At 40.0% G+C, this 24,072-nt stretch overlaps 2 protein-coding genes across 9 annotated transcripts in view; both read right to left on the bottom strand.

Annotated features, from left to right (window-relative positions):
• The window catches only part of LOC131221350 (uncharacterized), a 35,755-nt gene extending 32,833 nt beyond the window's left edge, over positions 1 to 2,922 (bottom strand). The window contains exon 1 of one of the 7 annotated variants that reach the window (XM_058216623.1): positions 2,692 to 2,922. The gene's annotated coding sequence lies outside the window, so the exon portion shown is untranslated. Of the gene's footprint in view, positions 1 to 2,091; positions 2,114 to 2,691 lie in introns of those variants that run through there. The other 6 variants (XM_058216589.1, XM_058216605.1, XM_058216629.1 and 3 more) reach the window with 6 other exon arrangements.
• Positions 2,923 to 6,607: 3,685 nt separating this feature from the next.
• Positions 6,608 to 17,459, bottom strand: LOC131221338 (probable galactinol--sucrose galactosyltransferase 2). 2 transcript variants are annotated; one of them, XM_058216572.1, is made up of 15 exons: positions 17,269 to 17,459; positions 14,627 to 14,832; positions 14,242 to 14,492; positions 13,915 to 14,005; positions 12,711 to 12,759; positions 12,498 to 12,589; positions 11,078 to 11,185; positions 10,820 to 10,942; positions 9,356 to 9,766; positions 9,136 to 9,277; positions 8,980 to 9,047; positions 7,821 to 7,955; positions 7,516 to 7,733; positions 7,315 to 7,403; positions 6,608 to 7,194 (listed from the first exon to the last, which is right to left on the bottom strand). In XM_058216572.1, the coding sequence occupies exons 2-15, from the start codon at positions 14,815 to 14,817 to the stop codon at positions 6,835 to 6,837; spliced, it is 2,328 nt and encodes a 775-aa protein (XP_058072555.1). In that variant the 5' UTR covers positions 14,818 to 14,832; positions 17,269 to 17,459; the 3' UTR covers positions 6,608 to 6,834. The 2 variants fall into 2 exon arrangements, with proteins under 2 accessions (XP_058072555.1, XP_058072563.1); XM_058216580.1 differs by lacking the exon at positions 11,078 to 11,185.
• Positions 17,460 to 24,072: the final 6,613 nt, after the last annotated feature.

Here is a 24,072-nt window from a genome sequence, read left to right on the forward strand (position 1 = left end):
TGAAACAACTCCTAAAGCCCAACGGATGAAGAGTTATAATCAAACTAAAACTTACTATTTATAGTAAAAACGGAACTAAACATGTAAAAACGGAACTAAACATGGAATTTGGCCATCGATAGGATGGAATCTCAAAAGTTCGGTGTGGGCAACCCGGCTATGCCGGGTTTGTTGGCCAAAGTAGCTCGTCCTTCCCCAAAATCATATATGGTACGTTGAGTAACTCATTCCAGTTTGTGAGTTATGCCTGTTTTAAGGTTCTGACTGTCTTGATGACTTCTGCATCTGATTGGGCCTTCTCTGGTCCATCTTGGACATGAAAGTGTCCGCGACCCGCTCTACATCAGTCTCCTCCACTTTAAAAGAACTCGTCCTCGAGTTCTCGTGCTGCTTCAGTTCATGATACTCCGTTTGGTGCGCCGTAACGATACCCGGATCAAAAGTTATGATCAATTTATGGTCCACCTTCTTTTGGTCCAACCATGCTAGGAATGTATCTGTGACACATTCTACATCAAACCCCTCTGCTTGGAAAAAAAACTCATCCTCGAGTTACTCAAGGGACTTGGTTTATGATTCTAAGATAACTTTTGATGCCGATGTTTATTAGCCTTTTTCTTATACTTGGCATTAGGCTCTTGAGCTGTCACAATACATGTACTCATGCTTTCTTTGACTTGACTAGTATCGATCAGATCCTTTACTCCTGCCTTCAAGATCTGACATTCTTTCTGACTCACCTGACAGTGAATGCAGTTGGGCAAACTAGCCCCAGGTACAAGGCCTATGTGATGTTGGATGTCCCTCATGGGGGGCAATCCATCAAGTAAATCTTCTATACATAATAATCCATTAAAACTAGGAAGTTCGGCCTTACCTTGATAGTATCTTTCAATATGATCTAGATGATCTCCTCCATGGATTGGTCGTCGGGCAAAGCCATTATCGAGCTCCTCGTCGCTAGAACTCACATTATTTGGTATAGCCCTACAATTCGTCACTGGTCGTGCTCTATGAAAATCGAGGTTGTGTCGTATAACAACCACGGGCGGTTGAGCATCACACAAGGCTCATTGCGGAATTAACGCATCCAAAATACGATTGAGAGTTGCCTGCAGCCCTTGCATAGTCAACTGACTCTCCCGGTAGAAAGCTTCCACTCTTTCTGAAAGATAATGAATCCTTAGATCACCGTCCATAAGTTTTTTGTTCATACCTTCGTTGTTTGCCATCGGCTCGAGGGGAGTCCTCGCTTTGATACCAATTGACGTAGGGATGAACGTGATGAGGTTGATCATCGTCTTCCTCAAGGATAACTACTCCGAATCCACAGAGCTTCTCCAGACTCCTCACAGAGACTTCTCGCATCCACGAGGAAAAAACAATAAAAATAGAAATAAAATTCTAAAGAAATTCGTAATTTAATTAATTGATTAAAATAAATGAGTTCACAACCCTTTAAATAGGGATACCAAGCAATATGAGAGAAATCAGAAACAAACTATAACTAAAACTCCCTAAAATTCGTAACTTACTAGAAATAGTAAATTTACTTTTATAGTAAGTGTCCTACGTGGCTTAACCACATTATTCTCCTAATTATTCTAAGCACTTTTCATGTTGGACACAACTCCTAAAGCCCAACGGATGAAGAGTTATAATCAAACTAAAACTTACTATTTATAGTAAAAACGGAACTAAACATGGAATTTGGCCGTCAATAGGATGGAATCTCGCAAATTCGGCGTGGGCAACCCGGTGGCTAGAGTAGCTCATCCTACCCCAAAATCATATATAGTACGTTGAGTACCTCATTATAGTTTGCGAGATATGCCCGTTTTAAGGTTCTGACAGTCTTGATGACTTCTGCCTCTGATTGGGCCTTCTCTGGTCCATCTTGGACATGAAAGTGTCCGTGACCCGCTCTACATCAAATTTGCTTTCTCTGGCCTACCCAGTTTTTGTTCTCCATTGCACATGACCAAACTATCCAAGTCTACTTTCCCTCATCTTATTACATATTGCTGCTACTCCTAAGCTCCCTCGAATGCATTCATTTCTAATTATATCCTTCCTTGTCTTGCCACTCACCCATCTCAACATCCTCGTTTCTTGGTCTCCTCGCCCATCTCAACATCCTCGTTTCTTGGTCTCCTCGCATCAGCCATCCTGTGGAATAAAAAATATAAAAAAGACCGTATTTTTATCATTCTCCTTTAGTCTGGTAGCACTCAGTTTTTGCCTCCAAGATATTTCTTCTTAAAAGGATAAAATTGGATTGCTTCTTAAAGCATGAATCTACTCAATCTTAAATCTTCCGAAATCTGGACCCTATCTGCTTCATATTCAATCGTTGCACGTCACACTCACCCCACCGTTGTTTAATCAAGTAAATGAAACCCGGAACTGTAAGCCACATATCTTCAAATCCACAAAGGAAAAAAGAAAAAGAAAAAAAAGAAGAAGAAAGGGATTGGACCCAAGTCTCAACTCCCCAAAATATTTTAGTTCCGGATTGAATGATCGAGATCCGGCTTTAGGATGAAGGCCTATTATCCATGAAAAAAAGAAAAAAGAAAAAAACCCATCCATCCATCCATCTATCCATCGTAGCCAAAATGAAAAGATGCATACTCGGTTTTTTTTTTTTTTTTTTGTTGAATGAATAAGATGAGAACTCAAAACCCTAACCTCTTTTTTCCATGGCCCTCGAAAGCGAGCATCTCCATCGTTATTTCACCTTCGTCGGAATCGTCGGGTGCACGGTTCCAGCGTAGCTAACGGGGAGTATGTATCAGTACTGGGGCGAGGGTTGAGTTTAACGGGTGGGGCGCCGAACGCGGAATTCATACAAGACGCTGCTACTGGACGGTGCTCTGTGGGTCCCACCATGATGTATATATTTTATCCACGCCATCCATCCATTTTGCCCTATAATTTTAGCAATGAGACAAAATATTAGGTATATAAAAATTTCACGTGGACCACGCCACAGGAGACCGTGGTGATTGAACCCCTACCATTAAATACTTCTCAGGGGCCGCAAAAGATTCTGATAAAGCTGATTTTTTTCCTTTCATCCAGGTCTGTGTGACCTAATCAACAGGTTGGATGGAAAATAAACATTACAGTGGATCTAGAAAGTTTTTAATGGTAGGCGTACAATCATCACTGTTTTCTTATGGTGTGGTCCACTTGAGGCTTATATCATGATAATTTTTGAAATCATTCACTGACATGATCCGTAAAAATAGATATACTAAGTGGATAAAACACATCTATCATATAGAGTCCCACGGAGCACTGTCTCAGTAGCCACCTCGCTGCTAGCAGCGTTAGCAGGCAATCCGCGTACGAGGGCGCCACTAACGAGGAAGAATCCGTTCAAAACCATGGTTGTAAGACTCGGCGACTCGGGCTTCTCTCGTTTGGTTCTTAATCGAGTAACAACTTGACCCGATAATGCATGAATCAGTCTAGGTCGCTGGAGCTAGGAGAAATCGTTCTAACGAGAACGTAGATAGAGTACGACGGAATCCAAAGGAAAGGATGTTATATCAAAATGATCAAAATATCCGTAAGGTTTTCACTCTCAAAAGAGTTACTTGGCACTGGTAATATTTTTAGTTGCAAGTACTTTATATCTGAAAAGAGTTTCATAAATCAAATGTTTTTTGGTAGTGGGCATTCACACAACATAAATTTTAGAAGGGTAAACTCCATCAAAATCTTTAAATCACTACCCACATAAAGTTTAGAGTGATAAATTCCATTAAAATCTTTAAATTATATAAGATGGGGTTTTTATTTTTTATTTTTTGTTTTGGATGGACTAGACACACATGATAAATGAATTGGATATACCGCGCCAATCAGTGTTGGCCCCTCACACAATCCTGAAGGTTTTTTATGGTGATTATCTCATCCAACTTATATGATTGTGTGGCTCATCTAATGAATCAATCAACTTTCTTTTTCTTTTTCTTTTTTAATACCCCTGGGAACAATTGGATGTACTGCACATGACAGTGGTCCCATAAACAATGTGTATATCAACCATTGTGCTCACATGTTATTTCTTTTATGGGTTTAACTCCCTTTACCTGTAATCTAAACATTGGGATTTCATCAAGAAAAAATGAGGAATTTATCTAATGGATATGTTTGTTTTGCTCATTTTATCATAGTTATGTATGGATGTGTTTGGTTTTTTAATTTTCTATATAATGCAAAGTAAATGTGTTATCATTATTACTTTCTTGAATTTATTCAAACAAAAATAATGGCTCATAAATTAAGAGTAAAATACATTTATATAGAAAATAAGTAAAGAAAATAATAGCCATTACCATTTTGAATTAAAAAACTACCATTTTTACTATAATGTCGGAGTAAAGCAAACAAGAATAGAAATGTTGTCATTGTAACCGCACAATTATAAGACTAAGTAATTATTACCCATTAGAAGCCATTTACTCTTGTAATACACTTTACTTCTCTTAATAACAAATGCATTTGATTGTAATAATGATAATTTTACATTATTTGATTTATCCATGATAAAATCATAATAATAACAATCTTACATTTCTTTAATATTAAATTATCATTAAAATAAACTTATAAATTTATTTGAATGAATTTTTTTGGTAATTACAATAAAACATACGACAATTATAAAATACTTGTTTGTTGAATACATACACGAATTTAACCAACCATTCCTATGTTTGGTTTGCAGTGTTAAAACAATAATAATGATACAATTACTTTACATTAATGGGAAATGGGCAAAACAAGATGTGTAAACCCCTTACATTTAAACCCTTTATAAAGAAAGGATTTTATTTTATTTTTTACTTTTATTTATGGTACTATGACTAGATGATTTTACATGCATCAAATGAACCCAACCATAATGAAAGATGGCAATTTTGATATGAGGTGGGGGCAAATAATCCATGGAACACATGGTTCACAAATTGAACAATCAAATCCAAAACCGTCCAAATGAAGGGCCTCATTCTCGATGGAATATGCCCCCAAAAGTCAAACTAATTAGGCCTCATTCTCGATGGGATATGCCCTCAAAAACCAAACTAATTATTTAAGCTTATCCGTCAAACTTTGATGATTGATCTTCATCTAACCATTAATACATTTATGTATCTTATTTTCATTGTTCAGATTGTTCCGTGAGTTTATTTTGTTTCTTGTCTGACACCATCCAAGGGGGCCCATAAGTTAGGTGGTAGGGATTGACATTCTATAAGCCACGCGTATGTTATGCATATCACCACAACCTGGACAAAATGTTCATGCACTATTACATAAGAGCTGTGCTAGAACACATCAAGACCTGTTTGCTAGGGGCCAATAATTTTTGGGCATGGCTTCAAAGCCAATGAGCAGAGGCGCAAAAGTGAAGCGACCCAGCAAACTAATAATAGTGCATTGCTAGTTTTTTCAGGCCCCTATCTAGAGCGCCATCCACCTATCAGCAAATCCTATGCTTTGTGCTAGAACCAAGCACATAGAGATAGACTCATTTTTTCAGCCCAAGTCCGAAGGAGGGTTGGGCCTCAGACGTTTCTAATCCGTCCTAAGTTGTGGCATTGCATATTCAATGGTTAGTGAGACCTTATCTTGCGCTGAAAAATCAAAGTGCTTCAAAACGACTATAAATTCAGGCGTGCCACTTTGGCAACTCTAAAAGGTGCATGAAAGCTAGAGGAACATGTAAGATCTTGCTCAGCTCAGCTAAAAAGCCACCCCAGGAGTATAGCCATTCGATATATGGCTATATTCAGTGATCCAAAATATTGCTCTTAATAAATAGCACAATAAAAATGGCTGCTTCAAAAAGCTTCAAGTTTAAAAGATCTTTAGACTTTTGGATGAATCGCACTGAACCAGCTTTCAAGGACACAGTCCGCATTCAATGAAAAAAAAAAAGGTTAATTATTAAAAGTGCAGAAGTATTCTAATCAAAGTGTTTCATTGTTACTTCTCCCCCATCCATTGACAATGGGTCTATCCTTTAAACAAATTGGATTGCTGAGAATACCTGTTACTCACAGGTGAAGTAACCCAGGAGGATTGCCCATGAAAGATCCCTCTACAACCATGAAAATTAAGGAGGGATCCATAAGTCTATAAAAAGCTTTAGTTTATAGAAAGAGACTGATCATGAGGAGAAGCAAAAGAAATGCGCCAACCTTCTTCCAATCATCTTGTATTAAATCATATGGCCTAAAGCTACATTCATCAATTTGATTCCATTTTGCTTCTGCTATGCACAAACTCCATCATGCCTATCAGGGCCACTAACTTTTGTCATCTCCAAAGTTGATGTGGTCCACGGCAGATCCATCTCTTATGGCATAATACTACGCAGCCGGATCAATGGCTTTTCATCTCTTATGGCATAAGACCGTCACATGGGCAACCAGATTGATCTGAAATTGACTTGTGAGCCCAGTTCCATCTCCAATGACATAAGACACTGTCACATGGGCCGCCAGATCAACAACTCCAATTGATCTAACATTGACTTGTGAGCCTCTTCGCGGCAATTGTCTTTTAACGGATGCAGAGAGTCATTGGATTTTCATAAGACATACTGGTACTTTTATTGCAAAACGACACCAAAGAGCTACAATGCCTACTACAAAGTCGTTATTTCAGTTAAAAGGACTACTTCCCTCGTCTCTCTACCATAAGCACCACTAAATCCAGCACAAGATCTAATTCTCTTACACCCCCTAAAACCCCAATTTCGCCTTCCAGGAAACCACCTTCCCAACAGCATCACTAGCTGTTTCCTTTTCCCCCTCAAACGTGGATTTCTACACACCATCTGTACATTTCCTTATCCGGGACCGGGATAGTCAGAGTCACCAATCCCGTGGCCGAATCGTAGTTGAATTCCGTCTTGACAGAATCCACAGTGCATATCAGCGGACGCTGGGATGAGTAGGCACCGAATCGCCCGCAGCCACGAACTGAGATAGCCACTGTTGCCATCGGTGATCGGCTATCACTTAGAGCGTTTGACAGCTCAGAGGCGACTTCACCATCGAACGGCTCTGAGGCAGTGGATTCCATCCGGATGTCACATTGATCAACAGCACCACTGGCATTGAACATGTCAAGCAGGCCAATTGAAGCAAAGGAGATGTTGGAAGTAATCTCCTGCAATACAGGAAGAGAATGGAAAATATCGATACATAGCTGTTCTTGTTGTCAAAGGGAGGGAAGGGTATATGAAAATAAGAAAAAAGAAAAAGAAAAAGAAGGGAGTATTATACTCACCTTGAGGGGGCAGATATGGAAAAGTTCATATTCAAGAACATTGAGTGTCACTGGCAGTGTAGCACCCTTCGGTAGCCGGACCACCTCCCCTGCAACAGAGAGCCAGGATTCCATTTCAAACGGTTATGTCTGTTGGTGTTATTTCCATTACATCTGAAATTAAAATACCCTCAAGTAGAGAGAGAGAGAGAGAGAGCTCACCAGATCTATGGGCGTATACAACAACTTGGCCATTCCAGTCCTGGCCCGCAACTTGGTTGATGAGGTCAACATCACGAGCACGGACAGTGCCGGTGAGGGTACCAGGCGCTGTGTCATGGATAAGTGTCTTCTTGGCAACCTTGCACCACCCAGCACCTTGGCAATTGAACACACCCACCATGCCGGAACATTTGTTCACATTCCATACTTTTAGCAGACTGCAGACATGTTAACGTTTTAATTTTTAAGATGACGGGTTTTTTACTAAAAACTAATGGGTTGAAGAAAGGAGCAAATGTGCAGACCTGGTTCCATCTCTTGCCGGGTCGGCAAAGAGGCTGTCACGCGTAGGCCTGCCAGGGAGTTGGGCTCGAAGAACTGATCCATCGGGGAGAACCAGCTTCTTCAACAGCTCGAAGTTATGGTTGCCTGGTTTGTCACTGTTAAGGAAAAAAATCAAGCAAATTTGACAAATAAAATGAAACAGGTACAAAGGGTCAAAGACTTCGATAGAAAGAACAAAAAACTTCTATACTCTGGCATAGTGTGATGGATGATATGCATGCACTTTGAAATTACTTGGCTGCGTACGTGGCCTACTAGTAATTCAAATTAAACTGTCCAAATTAAGGTTAGATGTATCATGAAGCAAAAAAAAAAAAAAAAGCTTATGTGATTATACTACTACAGATCGTGTTTGTGAATCAGAGATTAGAATTGTTCAACCAATCTGATTTTTGGACCTTAACTTTTTTTTAAGGGAAGCAAATATATTTATTATTATGAACAGTCCTACAAGCTTTCAGGCAGGCCCTCGCCTTGAAAAACGATGGGACCGCTTATCAAATACCCCACAATTACTTAGCAGCAGTGGGTTCCACAAGTTATTCTGTTTGTTTTGAGCTGATATATGCAACATGAACTGTTTCAAGTGCCTGCACATCAAACCACATATGCAGCTACAGTACCAAATAACTCCTTGACTTTGATGTAACTGACAGGAATGCATAGTGCACATAAGGGCCTGTTTGGTAGATGCCTAAAAATGAGCTAATCTATTTTAGTTAATCATAATTATGTAGTAGAGATCATATTTCTTTTTGGTAAGGATTAACATAATCTTGATAGCCGATGATTATGATCTCTGATTCATAATTATGATTAACTAAAATGAGAAGAACTCATTCTTAGGTGTCTACTAAACAGGCCCCCAGTCCATGTGGACACTTAGATTTGGCAAAGCAAGATCCAGATAAGTCTTATCTGGCTGGCCCATCACACACGGACCATGGCCAAAATCAGGCTGATCAGAAATCCCATTTTGGGCCATATACCCTGATATAAGTTGTTAGAACTATTTGACCATCCTGATTTTTTGGGCCATGGACCATATTACTGTGCGGGCTGACATGTCATTTTTCATTACTAACAATCAAGGGCGTTTAAGAGAAGTGGTGGTTTTACCTTACATATATTGGGCACCCACCAACAGCACGAGCAGCGCCGTGATATTCGGCAGCTGGGTGTAGGCTCTGCAAAAACAGAGGCCTCTCGTGAATTAACCACTCCTCAGGAAGAGAGGCAATTGCGGAAATGTGAGCCAATGACGGTATTACTTACGTGGAACATGTCCCAGTCAGGCTGCATGAATTCACCGAGGAAGAGGGTGTTATACGCCACTGAAGAGATGTGGATGGTGTGAGAAGCTGGGTCTCTTGGGTAGAAGTCATCCGAAGCCCTCACGATAGCCGTTTGCTTGGCACTGCATGAAAAAGCATTTTGGTAAATTGAAGGACATGTCTAGCTGCAAGGGGTGTATAGTGTATACACAATACAGTACCTGTATATGCCATCGGTGTTGTGGCACATGCACGCAATGCAGCCGTTGTCTGGGAAGTTACGAGAGACGGAGGCCTCAAGGGCCTGGATGTAGCTGCGGGTGAGGGCAACGCGGCCACCATGGCCTGCACCGAGGGTCTCAATGATGTTTTGGCTGTCAACCTTGACGCCATCGATGCCGCAGGAGGCCAGGTAGGCATGGAGCTCGTTGTAAAAGTTATAGACCTTCTTGGGGTGCACCAACCCGAGGCCATGGACGGTCAGGCTTTCCATGACTAAATCAGGCTGGTTCCCCATTACACCAGGAGACGACACGGGGTAGGCCAAGGCGGAGTCGTAGTGCTCCATGCCGGATGCGGCAGGTTTCACCCCACCCCAATAGCCTGCTAGGGCGTGCCATACATACACGTACCTGGTACATCCCACAACAAAAATATAAATAAATAGGCATCATCACTTATCTCATTGAAGTGGTAACATTCAAATAAAGGGGTATAAAAGAACAAAGTTAGGTGGGTCCTACTCAACGAAGTTTTGAAAAATGGTTTCGGCGTACTCTGTCGCATACCACCAAAACCAGGTCATATCACCCTGTAGCAGGCCAAAATAGATTACCATCACAATCTTTAGGGCGTAACCGGTTCACATCGATCCATATAATGGTGTTTAGACAATAGTTTAGATCTTAATTGAAACATACTGCAATACTCTTTTCACTAGTTGATGGATGGGCCGACTGGCCAAGCCCATTTCTGAAAGGTAGGTTCAGGCTCTTAGAAAATGTGACCCATTAATGTAAATGGGTTCATCTTGCTTGAATCCTGCCCAGCCCAACTGGAACCAACTCAAATCTCAAACTAGCGTAATATAGGTATGACTGGACCCGACAGGTTGGGGATGCCCTTTTTTTTTTTTTTCCCCCCTATGTTCCCTTCTTAAAACGTGAGTTGGGTAGCACCGGATCAAGTTGGGTCGGTCGAGCCTTACCTGAGTGGGTTGGATCGGGCGGTAATGGGCCGTGGGTTGGGGTCAGGCTATAATTCTTGGGCTGACCCCAACCAGACCCGTCCCCAGTCCACACCCTGTTCTGAACCGTGCTTTATCCGCTTTTCCCGCGCTCTGCAATAAAGGCTCTCGTTGCAAATAGTAATCTGGATTGTTGACTAGTGGTCCATTACTTGGATGGGTTTCTGGCCAAACGTTATAAGATCCAATTGCAACTTTTGATCGTTGAACCCAACGTTCTCCTGTTTCGATCTAAAGTCGTTTGGAAGGTCTAAATCTCAGTAAACTAGTATAACGTATACAGTACAGATGTTCAGGTGCACACATAGATACGTGAGGAACTCATCGCACGAAGCCAAAACGGCACAAACCAGGTGTGTGGACTGTGGACGACGTATACGGTTGGCGATGAAAGGTGAAGAAACGGTAAAAAGGGTAAAAAAGGGACAAGCAATCATACTTGACGTTGTGCTGTTGCTTAGCTTCGTCCACAACCAGTTTGAGGCCGGGAACCTGGTCATCGTTCCTTCCATTCTTCTGGAACTTGGAGTTCTCTTTTATTCCAGTTAGTCTGTTAGCAAACCTACAGAAGCAACCCCACAAAAATGATAACGTCAATCCATCAACTGATTTTACTCGACAGAAAATGAATTTAATTGGATTAAGATACAATAAAGGACAAAGATGTTTCAGTAGTTCTAAGTTGAATATCTCTTACTGTGCTCCTTCTTGAACGACGCAGTTGGAATCCTTGACTTCGCTGCCGATCTCTTGCCACCCATCGTCGATTATCAAGAAACGCGGTGGAGTTCCTCCCTCCGATAGGCTACAGAGAGACCAAATTCCATGTGAGTGGGTACTCTTGGAGGGAGAACTTTGAGTACACGCTGTGCACTGAGAGCCCGTACACACCTCTCTCCCACCATCCAGAAATGCTGGGCAGAAATGAAACACATAACGCAAAATGGGCTTGTAAAAAATCTCAATCTGCAATGGTTGTTGGAGTCCCAGGCTGACATCCTTCAATGGATGGGAGATGTGTACACATCAACTCGCAGTGCTCACCTCGTTCTTTTTCACATCCCTTGGAGTCAAAATTTTCTGCTGCTTTGATTATTGAACGGTCCACAATGTAGACATTTAATGGCCTATATTTTCATGGGATCACAAGCGGATGGTCATCTTTCCCCCAAGACGTCCATGATCACCAATAGGCCAGTTGGCCTACTTGATCATTTGGAACTTCGTGGGTTCCACAAGAAGATAATTGAACATTGAACTGTATGACTCCTTGTTCAGGTCAAACTCCCAGTAGTTGGTTTAGTATGTCTTGCTTATTCAATAGGTTTCCTTAGTATGTTGTACTCTGAATTTCTTGCATCAAATAATTTCTAAAACATTAAATAGTCTCATTTGAAAGCATATTGAGTTAGCGTTCCAATCAGCACAGGATTTGCTATTTTAAAAATGTTTTAAGTTACGGCCAATTTTTACCTTTAAGTTGTGATGAGATTAAGGATATTTCATCATTTTTATATTTTACTGAAATAAATGGTTAGCATTGCATTAGTATTTCATTTCTTAAACAATATTATAAGATAAAGCAAATGCCTTCTCATGGATAGTTGATTGATTTTGATTTCTTGAAAAATAAGTGTAGTTCTCTCCCTAAATTTAATAGTTGCTCAATTTCCTGAAGGTTCAGGCTTGATCATGCCGAGCCACTAAAAAATCTCTCGTAACCAAGGTTTTCGTTAATCCGCTGTTGGGTGGCTCACACGATTAAAATAAGAACCTATAGCAGATCCGTACTCATTTATTACTGGTCAGGTCCAATGGTCCACTTGCAGTCTCCTGACGATGTTGAATGACAAGGAGAAAGCTGTCCTTTTCTCTAGAAGGACGAAGGTGCGTTTTGATTGCAATTCGTGATATTTGATGATATCCTGAAATTTTAGTGCAACCAAACGCACCTAAAAGATAAGTTTCCGTGAATTTGAGCCGTGACATAGTTGCGGTGATGGCTGGTAAAAGACGAAGAGATAAAACAAGTGGTTCTAAGATTTTTAACTCCCGGTGGTTCGAAGATTTTTAACTTCGATATATAAAGATAAGGTAAGAAGGATAATCAAAGCTACCTTTTGAGGCCTTCATCCACGCCCTCGGCGGTGACGTCCGTGTAGAAAGCGTCCCACGTGCACCAGCCAAACCAGTCAACAAAAGAAGGCAACTGCGTACGCAAACGTCACAGATCACGATCTATTAGAATCCTATTTTTACCAAATGCTTTTCCAATCCGCAAGCAGAGAGGGTAAAGGATTTCCGGAAAGTGTACAAAAGAGACTTGTTACCTTTTTCTTTTCGAGGTGGAGGAACGTTTGCAAGTGCTTTTCTACGGCCCTGTTTCACGAGAAAATACAGGTCCTCTGTCACTTTCATGTTTCCATGTCTCCACAGATTTTTTTTAAGAAGTTGTTGGCCTACTTAATAGAAATTTGTGCTCCAGAGAAAACATTTCCCGGTAACCACATCCAACTACTTGCACCTTAGGCGACAATGCAACTGGATTACTTGCATCTAGGCGTGTGGACAGTTCAATCGTGCGTCTGGTCAAGCACGGCCGCCCTGCGAAAACTCATACTGCAGGAATGGTCTCGTCCTTTTTACCAGCTTAACACTGGTCCGTCGGCTAATATTTTTAGGGAGAATGATACCGCTCGTGTGGGTCTCACCCTTATGTGTGAACTTACCAATGATATTTGGAATCCACCGTGTTGCACAGCATAGATTTCATCCAACCAGTCATTAGTTACACCACACCGTAGAGGAATCCAGATCCCTGCTTGCCCAAGCAGTAAAATTCTGCTTGTTGCAATATGATTAAACCACATCATCACACGTTGCATTTAATGCACAATGCTAACAACGTCAGTGAGACTAATAAGGGAGCAATCAAGATGTAGGAAAACAAGATTTTTCTGCTTGCCACAAGCAGAGGATCCGTATTCACCGCAATTCGAAAACTCAGGTAGGCCACGAAAGGTGTATCTATGGGCTTATGGTTAAATGATCAATCCCTCTGCTGTGTCTCACCTGAGTTTTGGCTCAAGATAATTCTTAGGGTGTGCAGTGACCATGAGGAGAGACACAAGATGCACGGCTTGGATTCCACATACGAATCATGTGTGGCCCCAAGAGCTTCAAACACGTGTAACATATTGAGAACCATTAAGCGAACCAAACGGATGGTTAAGATTCATCATTTAACCAGTTCCGCTAAAAATAATCACAATCTTTATATTTAGATGGTCAAGATCAATTATTGGAATAATTCCTTGGAAGTGATCCATCGGACTGTCAGGATTGATGATTGGACCAGTTTCTGTTAAAAATCAAACTTGGTCATCAATTTTAGTCATACGACGGTGGGCCTCACCAAATGATCTTCACACACATGATTGGACCGTCAATATGCCTAAACGGAACAAGTTGCATCTGATCATTTCTTGTAAAAAAACACTGAAAGAAAAAAGGGGTGCCAAGGGAGCGTCTTACTTGACCGCTTGTGTGATGACTTCGAAGGGATTGGTGCCTGCATGTATGTAGACCAGATACATTCCTTGGTTGGTCTGAACAGCTGCGTCTCCTGCAAAATCAATCAGCAAAAACACAAAAAACAGAGTCGTTTCGGTTCTTTCGAACGCCTTCCACTTTTTCCCCTATTTCTCCAAATCTTTCTAAACTTGGATAAATTCATTGACTGGTTGATTGGTTTCTTTCTCCACTTGAGTGTTTGCCAAACGAAAGCTCTCCGGCCATCGCGCAGCAATCGAACAGGGTATCCTTTGATTTTCGAATCATTGCTACGAGGATTTTACTCACCGCTCTCGAGACAAATCTCGATCTCGTTCCTCTCGTTTCCTTGGAGAGCGGCACGGAAATGCCCCTCCAAGAGCGGAAGGAAGACCGTGTAGATGGTGGAAGCCTCTCCGTCGTCATCGACGCCCTCCGTCCCGTCTTTGCTCTCGATAAGCATGAACTGGGTTTCCAAGGGGACCTCATTCCCGCACGTTCCCATCCTCTGCGTCATCCACCATAGCTTGAAGCGGAAGCAGCACATGAATCGAAGGCCCCTGGAACGAAAGATAACAATTTCAGTTCGTAGACGTGGAATTTCAGCTCCAAAGATGAAATGCCTAGTTTCACATCCTTTTTTGAGAGAGGAAATGGTAATTTTAGGGTCCTGTAATTTGGAGGGGTTTCTTACTCCAAGGTACCCATGGGAAAGACGTGAAGGCTTTTGCTATCGGACTCAGTGGCGCCAATGAAAGCACCCGCGACGAGCCCGACGCCTGAGCCAGGCGTCAGTCCGATGTTATCAGGCACGCCCGTCAGTATAGTCTTCCCGTGAACCACCAGGTTTCCATCGCTGATCGAGATCTTCGGTGTTACTGTCATTTTCGTGCCTTCTTCCTGCCCCAGCAATCAACAAAAAAAAGAGATAATTATATGAAGAATTAGACGGCTGGAATGACCATAATACCCTCAAATTGTGTTGATTTTACAACCGTAAGATAAAGAGTTGTAGATTTTCCAATCAAATCCAAATAGAACGATGATATGATATGTAGGCCATCAGGGGACACGAAATTGATTTGTACCCAGCGAACGGCTGTAGACCGCGCGTATTGGGGCTCACGTTAACTTTCGTGATTCCCTGGATCAGTACGGAGTACGAACAATGGTGTGAAGGTACTCGTACAAAGGGAGCAAGAGAAGTGCGATTTCTTTTTCATTGGATGCAGATTCTGGGCATTCGTACAACCGGAGCCATGATGAGTACGATTCCTCCTTTGAAGCCCCAAACTCGCTACCATCTGATGATCAACGTCGATTAAGGGCATGAAAAAAGTACAGCGACCATCCATTTTGTAGGCCCTTGATGGATGGCTTTGATCATCTGACTGGTGCATTTTGAGGGCTCGATCAACCCATGTGGACGTCTCCTAAGGAGTGGTCAAACCAAGGGAATTTGTTACGAAAGATTCAGAATCAGGTTTTAAAAAACATATATTAGGATCGTGTTTAGCTCTTTGAGATCCGACCGCCACCTTGAGATACTAATCACTCCGAAAAACCGACCTGAGCTATGAAATACAAAATGTCGGAACGAGAACCAAGGGATATTCTAAAATAACGGCGTTACCCAAAGCTTAGGGTTTTCTAGTCCTATGGCGTTGGTCCGGATCTACACCCGTTTGTTATCACAGGTCTACGACGAACGGCCTGGATCTCATCCAAGCGTAAACACGTATGCAGTTTTTTTTTAAAATAAAAAATAAAAATCCACGACGCAGTTTCTATCGTCCGTCACGGGGTTGACAGACAGGACGTCATGGCTACCAGGCGAGACGTAATGAAGCCAATTTAGCGCGCACGAAATGAATTACGGCTTTTGTTTCGGATTCATCTGGCAATGGCAATGGCAAAGGCAGGTAGTCCGCATAGAACTGAATTTATACTGTAGTCTACCAGTTGGCGTACTACTGAATTTATACTGTAGTCTGATGGTTGGATCGTGTGTATTGATGAACGGATCCCTTTAGAATATAGCGAGTATATCCACGGGCAACGGATGTCGAATTCATCTGTAAGACTGCTATACAATTATTAAAGCAAACTTAATACACACCGTCAATCTTCTGTGATTAAAGCAGTTCTCAGATCGAAAAACCAAGGTCAGTGTGACCTTCCACTTTGACGTTTCTGATCATACACACATATGGCCTTTCTAATGGACTACGAATCGATTCAGTAGTCCGCGGACTACAAGATCGGAAATAGAGTAGACGAGATATCGCCGTCTCCCAACCAACTGCCGACTGTTCTCCTAATAAAGGCTCGAGAATTTGAAGAAAACGAAAAATTAGAGCGAAATAAAACGCGTAAAGATAGAGGTGACGAAATTCTGTAAAAGAAAACAGAGCATGTTTAAGCTCCAGGCATTTGCTCTGTTCTCTCCAGAAGCTTGCAGAAATCGGCCAATAGAAGCACAATAGAAGAGTTCGAAACTGAATGTTTTACGATGGGGAAATAAATATCCTGATCTTTCTCTGAGAAGAGAATGGTTGCAGAAATCTGTCAAAACAAGAGAAAATATAGGGCGGAAAGGGCCCAAATCCAACGAATTTATGAAATGAACTTCACAGATCCTTCGAATAATACTGGCGAAGGAGAAAATGACCGTAGAAATGAGATTTTTTATTTTTATTTTTTATTTTTTCGATTTTCAGTATAAGAGAAGCGTAGATTAGGAAAATCTGAAGCAAACACAATCCTCTGCCGAGAATCCTGCTTTTTCGTCCAAGGCTTCAGAGATCTGCAGACAGAAAGGCAGGAATCTCGATCTGATTGGATCTATCAAAATCTATTTCAAAAAATGAAAATCTGGTCATTTTCTCCAAATTGAACTCCAAAAAACCTCACAAACGGCGAAAGAACCAAGCTTCTAGTCATTATTTGCTGCAGATCGCGGCTTCCTGCTTTGTTTCTCTCTCAAATCTACACACGATCTCGAAGTTCAGTCTTAAAGTGATCGATGAAACAAAAAAAAAAAAGTAGCGAAATCGCCAAATCAGGCGATTTTCTCACTAACAAATCCATAGACTTGGAATCTCGCAATCAGCAAGATTTTAAATTATTTAAAAAAAAAAAAAAACGATTTCCACCGTAATTCCATTCCAGAACGCGATCACTTCCTCATTTTTCCGTCCAAACGCATCAAAATCAACAGAAAAGTTCTCTAAATCTCGATATCCCACCATAAGTACTTAAACTTGAAAAATGTACATGCAAAGCGAATAAACGGAATACAAGATATCTAGAAAGCTCCATAAGCTTCGAACTAACCTTAGAACCTCTTGCTGGAGAAGCAAAAGCGGCTCTTACCAATCAAAGAGACCGAAAACGAAAGAAAGAGACGGAAGAGTGAGTGAGAGAGAAAGACAACCCTAGAAAAACGAAAACAGACTCAGGAGGAGTGAGTTCCAAGGGAATGCCTTTCTTTTTAGCTCAAAGTTACGAACAGAAACGACTGATCATAACATTGAAGAAAGAGAGAGTGCTTATATACTGTCCGAGCCGTTAAACGTCGAGCATCTTGCAAAACCGGATTCCAATGGATCTTGACACGTGGCAGGGTTGTCGATTCTTCCCGTCCGATTCCTCGTCTTGCGGCTTCCGTTTTAATTTCATTTAAGAGGAATTATACGATACTCAGGCTGCGTGCGGCGCTTGATACTCAGGCACTCAGAAATTGTATTAACTCAACAAAAAAACCAACAATCTAGATTGTGAAGCCCACTGTCTCAAGGTCAAACTCCCACGATCAGATTAGTTGAACCATCCTAGCCTCTGATTCGTTGATTCGTGGACACTTTTTTCTGGAAGCCTATTGTTTCGCCCATGTTATAAATTGGATGGTATATGAGATAGAATTGCATTTGGTCGCATGCCAATTTCACTCAATGTTTGGGAAGACAGGAAAAGCTTGAAATTAGATTAGATGGAATTGCATCGGTCCCATGTCAATTCCACTCAATGTTAGCAAGTTGTGTAGGTCCCACCATGATGTGTGGGCTATATCCACACCGTCAACCCATTTTTCGAGATCATTTTAGAGCATGGGCCAAAAAAATCAGGTAGATCTAACGCTCAAGTGGACCCCACCATAGAAAGCAGCAGGGATTGAATACCTACCTTTGAAAACTTCTTTGGGGCCATATAAGTTTTGGATTTGACGCATTCTTGCATTTGCTCCTAGTAACTAATTGTGAGTTTTTCCTTTTGTTTGTTTAAAATAGTATTTTGAAAGTCCTTTATCATGAAAGGTACAAAGTAACCCATCCTCGTAGGAAGAACCCACCCTCCAATTATCATCTGATCATTATCAAATTCTGCAAGTAGTTGAGTAAGTGATCGATCTTCTTAAAATCTAGTCATATACATTCATATTGAACGTATTTGCGGGTCCTTACTCTTTCTCGGGTGGTAGACTCTTAGGAGTTTTAAACACCTGGTCAAGGGTTCGAGTATCCATAGGTGGTGAAATTTCACTGAGGCGTGAGTGTGTCGGGGTATGTGTGCGTGTGTAATATATATATATATATATATATATATATATATATATATATATATATATATATATATATATATATATATAAAAGGTGGGATGGAATTGCATTTGGTTGCTTGCCAATTCCACTCAATGTTTGGGAAGCCTGGAAAAGCTAGATTAGATGGAATTGCATTGGGTCCCATGCCAATTCCACTCAATGTTAGCAAGTTGTGTAGGTCTCACCATGATGTGTGGCCTATATCCACACCGTCCACCCATTTTTCGAGATTGTTTTAGAGCATGGCCCAAAGAATAGGTAGATCTAAAGCTTAAGTGGATCCCACCATAGAAAGCAGCGGGGATTAAATACCTACCATTGAAAACTTCTTTGGGGCCACATAGGCTTTGGATCTGCCTCATTTTTAGGCCCATGCCATAAAATAAGGTTACAAAATAGATGAACGGTTTGGATATAACACAAATGTGTTATTCTCAATAGTTTCAAATGATGGTGGGTATATCCATTCAATGTACCACCGTATTACAAACATAGCATGAAATTAAGCTTATACAATGGGACAATACAATCCTTGTCATATGTAATAATTACGTTTTTTAATCACATCCCTCCTAATCCTTCCCAATACCATGCGCCAAACACCTCCTTAAATAATTTTCATTTCTAACCATTCAATAAATGTCAACTAATCCAATAATCAAATAATAAATAAGCCTATTGTTTCGCCCATGTTATAAATTGGATGGTATATTTCATTACTTGCATGCAATGTGTGCAATTTCTAACTGCCTGCGTATCATTCATCACAAACTGCCAAAGTATTTTTATCTTAATTTAATCGTGGTGCAGGCTTATTGTTACAGAGAGATGTATTTTGGCTATCTGTATATTTTATAGGGGTGTCAGTGGGCCGGGCTCGGGCCAAAAAATTAGAATTTTGAATGAGCCCAGCTAACGGCCAGTCCGAAACAACTCAAAATCAGGGCTTAGTCCTACCCCAGGCCCGGCCCGTTGACAGCCTAATATTTTGTAGTTCTCGAACACTACAACTTACAGTGCTCCTAATAGCCAAAGGACACTTGAGAGTCTCATTGTTTGATCTTGACTGTCCATTAAGCCCATCTCACATTTCATGAGCTACCATGAAAAAAATCACGCGGATGGAACAAACCTAACAATCTAATTAACGAGCTTAAGAAATTACAGCCGATATTCTTTCTAAGAAATAACACGAGCCATCTCCCTATTAGGCTCCACCATGGTAGCTTGTGTATGCGAGAGAACCACTTTTACAAGGGGGCGGCTTCGGTGGGATCCTGACTGTGGGGCCACCTTGATGTGTGTGCGATAAATCCACGCCGTCCATCCATTCGAAAGATTATTCAAGGGATTATCCAAAAACTGAAACAGATCCAAATCTTAGGTGGACCACACTAAATGAAACAATGATTGAATACTCCTTCGACTGGTCGAAGCCCTTCTTCAACTAGTCGAAGGTTACACAGATGCTGTGTGGACTGCGTAAATTTGAGATGGTTTCAGAAAGGTGCGTAAGTAGAGTTTCTTAAACTATAAATAGGGGTCCTTAGGGCATTTCTAAGGCATTCTAAGGCTTCCTAAAGGTATTCCAAGGGTTTTTAAAAGGGTTCTAGGGTTATCAAAGGGTGTAGCAAGGGTGAGATTCGAGGTTGTTCCAATCGGGTAAGTCCCCTCTCTTTACAATTGATGCTTTCATAGTGGAGATCTGTCGCTTTGTCGTGATTTTTTCCAAAAGGGTTTTCTATGTTAAATCCGTGTGTTCTCTTATATGTGTTTGGTGTCATTAGATTGTTATCCTATATCTAGATCTGTGTGATTCCATAGGCCAAAATCCCAACAAGTGGTATCAGAGCAATCGTTGGGGCACAGATCTAAATCTGAGGGATTAGTAATAATAGGAAGTACTAGGTATGAGATTGAGAAGTATTCGGAGAAAAATAATTTTGAGTTATGGAAGATCAAGATGATGAGTTCCTCAATCAAGCAAGGTGAAGATGGTGTGTTCTTGAGGAGCGAAAGTCTACTATGACTGATGATGATTGGAATACTCTTGATAAGAAGGCTTTATCATCGATCCGTTTATGTCTCACGAATGAGGTTCTCTACAACGTCATGAGGGAGAAAATTGTGGCTAAGTTATGGGCGAAGTTAGAGGATGTCTATGCAAAAAAATCATCTGAAAATCGCATACAGTTGAAGCGGCAGTGGTATAACTTCGAGATGGCAAAGAGTGGAGATCTGGAGGCTCACATCAGCAATTTTAATAAATTAGTTTGCAAATTGCTAGATATGAAGAAAGTGATGAAAGATGAAGAATAAGGATGTACGTTGCTGAAAGCATCTTGGGAGCAGGAAAGAGAAATTCGCGAGAAATATACTCACCTCTTTGAGCAATAGTTTCAAGTAAAATTCAAGGATGAAAATTTTCTTTTAAAGGGGTAGAATGTAAGGTCCATGAATAATTTAATAATATTAATAAATATATATATATTATCTTATATTTATTATTATTTATTTATTTTAAATCTGTCTTATCTCCTATCCTATCTAAATCATTAACTCGTTTAGTTTAAATATACCTCTAAACCCTCCCCGCATCTCTCAAGATAAAAAGAGTTCTAGTCAAACTTAAATATTAACAAAAAGGCTACCTGCGACAACAGAGAAAGGGAGAAAGAAAATTTTTGAGTGCTTACATCGGGTATGTATATTGTCCTCATTCTAGTATTTTTATATATCTAATATAATTTGATTCGGTGAATGCAATGAACGGTGTGGATTGGTCACACGTTCATTGTATTGGATTATGGGTGGAGGCCCTTTAAAGGTGAGGTGAACTTAAAATTATGTAATTGTAGTTGGTGTGCATCTGATCAAATTAGATTTGGTCTGTACGGATCATATGATCCCTAAGGCCAAAATATACAAGGGCCCTAATATTCAGATCAATCTAACCATCAGATGGGCCACATTAGTTAGACCTAGAAGTGTTTGATAAAGGAATCTTAGATATTTTGCGCAAGTGTTGCTATCACTTGGCGTAGAAGGTCAAGATGGGCCATTGGTGAATGTGTGGTTAGATCCACACCACTCCTCAAATGCATAGAGGTAAAACATGACAAGACCTCAAGAATCTGAATGATCTGACCATCCGATGGACCACCCCGATCAAGTAATTATCATTCAATTTTAAAATCTTATAAAGGAGAAAAAAATAGAATAGAAATTTGAATTATTTAATTATTTTGGATCTGGCCACCTAGGATGTTAATCAAAGGTGGGCCCCACCATGTAATACAAATAAATGAATAATAATACCGTTGATATAATTGATAGGACCCCGACATTCAAATCAACCTAATTACATTGCAGAGTCAATACTACCAAACTCAGGTGAGTGACCCAACTTGTCTCATAATTCATTAAAATTAAAATAAATCATTGTGATTGTTTGATTGATTTACTGGTTTGAATATTTTGATATGATAATTGTACGATAAATTTATATGTGAATATTTTAATCGAGACAACTATGCCAAATATGAAAAATATGCATTTACATATCATCCCTCATTCATTGCATTGCATAATGCATGGTCGATCCTAGGGGCCCTCCCTGGAAGAAATGTCGATCCTGGTAGAGCGTTACCAGATGCGGGCTATGCCCAAGCCTACCGAAAGGTGGAAGCCTACCCAACGGGTGGATGTGGGTTGACGACCTCCAACCCAAGCAGATGGACGATCACCCCATCTGATGCATTCATACCCCATTTTACATTCATATCTTTGTACATGTATTTTTGTATTATTTTAATTGTTATGATTATGAACCATGCTGGGTTATATCACTAAGTCTGGCCAGCTTACATTTTTATTGATGGAAAAACCATACAGAGGAGCCATTAGCAGATGACATGGTGCAAGAACCAGAAGGATCTACTGTACCTGAACATGACCCACCTGAAACATGGTCATACTTATCTGAGGATGAAGTGGTGCCATTGAAAAATTTTTGATTATATGTTTTATTTTGTTAGCACAGCTTAATTAACGAATAATGCATACTGGTATTTATTTTGAGACTTTAAGGAATTATTTAGCTTTATTTCTTTGGATCAATATTAGCATGGAATAAATATCATTATAGTATAATGGTATAATAAATGAATGATTTTAAAGTTTATTTTATTTTAAGGGTTATCAAGATTTATAAATGCTTAGTTGATTGGTGTTATGTATTATATATGTGTGATTGAGATTATGGTGGTCTTTATATTGAATGTAAATATCACATGCGATTAAACTGATTAAAGAATTAAGTTAGTATACTTTGTGTATAAGTTACGAACCAAAAGTCGGGTTTGAGGGTGCACACTCTGTACCCGGATTTTGGGGCGTGACAGTTTGGTATCAGAGTCAAAAATAATAATAATAATAATTTAATACCGCAAGTGACCTATAGGGTATGAACCCCATACATGCATAATGTGTAGGTCCTTGGAATTAGAAACTTACAACTTCCCATTATAATGCTTTTATATAATGAAATAAAAAAAATATATATATATATATAATTTATAATTCATTTATTATTATTTAAAGTAAAAATTTAACTTATTTATATAATTATATTCATTAGAGACGTAAATATGGACCTTTGAACAAATTTTAAAGTAATTTAAGTTGTAATGTACTGCCGGATAGCAATGAACAGTATAAATCACATATCTTTAAAAAAATTTAACTAAATAAATATAACTCCAATTAAGGTGATTCAAAAGCCTAATCATAGATATAGAAGTCTAAATTTAATAAAAAATAATTGAATAATTTAAATATGATAGATACTATACTGATTTTAGGAATTAGTGCAGACTAGTTAAAAAATCATTTAAATCTAAACAAGTCTGATTGCAGCAATTTTTGAAAATTTTGTGGTTGTCTGATTGAGCTGAAATTTTGTGAAAATGTTCTATACTCATGTTAAAACTTTTAAAAAAAATTTGAGAGATATTTGAAAATTTTAACCATATAAACCAATGATTGGAATAGTAGTCACGGATAGTGAACTAGTTTGTTCATAATGTAGCACTACTAACTTGATGATTTGTAGAATTTTTCTTTGTTAATAATGCTGAGGTATTTTTATAATATTTAATATAAATTAGAGAATCTATAAAGTTTACTGAATTATTAATAATTTATCTTATAGGAGTTATGGCCCCTAAGAAGACACGTAGTATTCGTGATTTAATACCATCCGTAAGCGCACCTCTCCCAGATACTCCCTTACCAAATCCTCCTATTCCCGAAGAATCTGGAACAGCTCCTGATGAGCAAGATGAGAATGAAGTCAATGAAGCAGGACAAGCTCCTCCATCGCCTCCTCCTCCAGTTAACATGGCAGATGTTGGACCTAGTATGCAACTCCCGTTATCCCCAACCACTATTCGAACTAACCTCGCAGGACCAAATGTTCAGCCGTGGGATGCTGCCTTTGGGTTGGTAGCACAAATGGCGGGAATGCTAAAACAACAAC

The sequence above is a fragment of the Magnolia sinica genome, chromosome 1 (assembly GCF_029962835.1).
Source record: "Magnolia sinica isolate HGM2019 chromosome 1, MsV1, whole genome shotgun sequence".
NCBI classification, from domain to species: Eukaryota; Viridiplantae; Streptophyta; class Magnoliopsida; order Magnoliales; family Magnoliaceae; genus Magnolia; species Magnolia sinica.

Bases quoted from the DNA above. Each gene is read 5' to 3' on its own strand.
- LOC131221338 (XM_058216572.1), bottom strand. From the start codon at position 14,817: ATGACAGTAACACCGAAGATCTCGATCAGCGATGGAAACCTGGTGGTT. The intron at 14,006-14,241 runs GTGAGTAAAATC...TTGATTTTGCAG, and splicing joins CGAGATTTGTCTCGAGAGCG to GAGACGCAGCTGTTCAGACC. The intron at 7,734-7,820 runs GTCTGCACATTT...ACATGTCTGCAG, and splicing joins CCGGCAAGAGATGGAACCAG to TCTGCTAAAAGTATGGAATG.